This window comes from Pteropus vampyrus, unplaced genomic scaffold (genome assembly GCF_000151845.1).
Source record: "Pteropus vampyrus isolate Shadow unplaced genomic scaffold, Pvam_2.0 Scaffold280, whole genome shotgun sequence".
Lineage (NCBI taxonomy): Eukaryota > Metazoa > Chordata > Mammalia > Chiroptera > Pteropodidae > Pteropus > Pteropus vampyrus.
Window position 1 is genome coordinate 1,065,444 of NW_011889061.1, and position 2,367 is coordinate 1,067,810.

Genomic DNA, 2,367 nt, shown 5'->3' on the forward strand with positions numbered 1-2,367 from the left:
TACTCCTTTATCTCCTCCTCGTGCCGCGCCTCCTCCTTAGCTACTTCCTTGGCCACGGCTTCCTGGAACTCAGCATCACTAAAAAACTCCCTTGTTTCAAGTTCTTTCCTGGAGTGAAAAGCAAATAAAAATCACAGAACTCTGTTCACCCACAAAGAAAAAACTTCAAGGTCTTTAAATAATCATTAACTATTATATATTCTCTAATTTTAATTTAAAGCGAGCGCCTCACTGCTGGGGACAGGACAGAAAAAGACACGGGCTTGACCTGACTGCTCCGCACGATGGGGGCGGATGGGGGGCCGACGGGGGCTAGAGGGGCAGGCCGCGGCTTAGCCCTGGGCGGCTCGGGGGTCACCTGGCTCAGGCCACCTGCAGTTCTGCTTCACTGCACCTCCCACTCTGGCTGAGTCTCCCACACACAGTCTGAGTTGGTACTGGTGGTTGGTTCATAGAAAAAACTCAGTGACTGTGTGGAATGAGGCAGCGATCTGACACAGGGCCGCTTTTCATGTGTGACTGCATTCCTTAGAGCTCTCCACTATTTTTCTGGAATAAATCAAGCCCGTGATACAAAATCCATCATTTCCAGTTTTGGTTTCTTGAAACTAGTACAAGAAGTTACAAAATATATAAAGAGCACGAAGTATAACACTTTAGAGCTCTGTGATTAATTTTCCCTGATTTTATAGCTGTCCTGCCTACAGGTATGACGACAACTTTCCCCGGAGTATCAAAATTTAATTTATACGTTACGATTTTAATTCTGTAAGGACACGAACGCAACAGGTCTGGAAACAAACACGACTGGCCCACGGCCATCACCCCGATGGACGGGCAGGGCAGGCAGGGGAGACGCCGCCCCGCGTGTCCGCCTCCCCGTGGACTCACAGGCCAGTCTGGCCGCTGCCTTTTACTGGGAAGACCCCTTCGTTGGGACGCAGGCTCGCCTGCTAGTTTGCGTGCTATCTATGCCACGCTGGTGCTGCGAAGGCCCAGCCAGGCACGGCTCGCGAAACCTCAAATTCTGAAGCCCGGCCCTTCGCGGAAAAAGCCGTGCTGACCCCTGCTTCAGAGGAATGAAGAATCCTGATTAATGGTCACCTGGAGGTCCAGGAACAGTTTTCTGTATCTCGCACAACCAATTTCGATCGGGTTTGGGGAAATGCAAACTGGCTTCATCGTTACAAGCCCGCCCGTCCGCGGGGTCGCCTGTTCGTCTGGGAGCTCCCGGCGCTCTGCGGGCGAGGCGGAGGCGCCCACGGGCCTGTGCTCTCCCTAGAGCCACAGCCACCAGGCTCCGCCCTGCCAGGTGCCCACCAGCTTTTCTGGGGAGGGGAGTGGGGAGCAGCCTCCGGACGTGGTGCTCACTTACCTGTGCTCCTCTTCCTTCAGCGACAGCAGGTCATGAAGCTGCTGCACCTGCTCCTTTTCCTGGTGAAGGGACGTCCGCAGCAGGCTGATCTCCCGGTCGGCGGCGGCGGCTTTGAGCTCTACCTCCTGGATGAGCCGCATCTGGGCGCACACACACACAGTCAGGGTTCAGGCCACCATCTCGCGGCTCCCCGGAGAAACGTGCCTTCTACGGAAGAGTCTAGTGACTCTGTTCACTTTCAGACCTTACGTCACCACAACACTGTGGCGGAGAAACCGCAGCGCTGGCGGCCTACCGGCATCGCAGACTCAAGGGCGAGTCCCACCCAGAAAGTACGAAAACGAGATGCCACCGGCGCCTGGGGGCCTTCGGAGGTGGCCTCTCCGGAACACAAGCTGATTGCCCTCGGTGTCCCCCCAATTCTTATGCTGCTCTGTGGGTGCCGGCGGCCCTCACTCAGAAAGAATCCCACGGGTCACATTAGTTACCAACGAAACTATTTCTGCACAGAGCCTAACACCTTTTGCGTTTACCGCGTAACGACGCAGTTTCAGGACAGAAGCTGCGGCTTTGTGTGCGCGTGCGCGTGACTGACCCGTGAGAGCGGAGGTACCTGTGCCGCCTGCTGCTGCCCCTTCTGCCTCTCCACTTTCTCCAGCGCCTTTTCCAGGGTTCGCAGGTGCCGAATGTGGTCCTCTTGCTGATCTCTTGCTTTAATCAACTCAATCGTTAGCTTTTTAATTTCACTTTGAAGTTTGTGAACCATAACTTCCAGCTGTACTTTGGAACTTCTCTCTTTAAAAATAATGTCCTTTAGCCTAAAGCAGAAAGCAAATGTGGCTTTAAAGCACATTACCCACCAAAAAGGACAAAAACTGTAGTCAACATCAAAGGTTACAGTCGAGAGGAAGATCTGAAGTATGTTTCAAACGCGCATTGGATTAAGAAATGGCTGAGACACAGGACGTGCCTCCCCATCCCTGACACTGATG

At 53.7% G+C, this 2,367-nt stretch overlaps 1 protein-coding gene across 2 annotated transcripts in view; it reads right to left on the reverse strand.

The window, feature by feature from the left end:
* The window catches only part of LRRCC1 (leucine rich repeat and coiled-coil centrosomal protein 1), a 24,362-nt gene that overhangs the window by 11,756 nt on the left and 10,239 nt on the right, over window positions 1–2,367 (reverse strand). The window contains exons 11-12 of one of the 2 annotated variants that reach the window (XM_023520848.1): window positions 1,376–1,515; window positions 12–108 (exon numbers count right to left, since the gene is read on the reverse strand). In XM_023520848.1, coding sequence (XP_023376616.1) covers window positions 12–108; window positions 1,376–1,515 — 237 coding nt within the window. The remainder of the gene's footprint in view (window positions 1–11; window positions 109–1,375; window positions 1,516–2,367) is intronic. The other variant, XM_011375928.2, reaches the window with a different exon arrangement.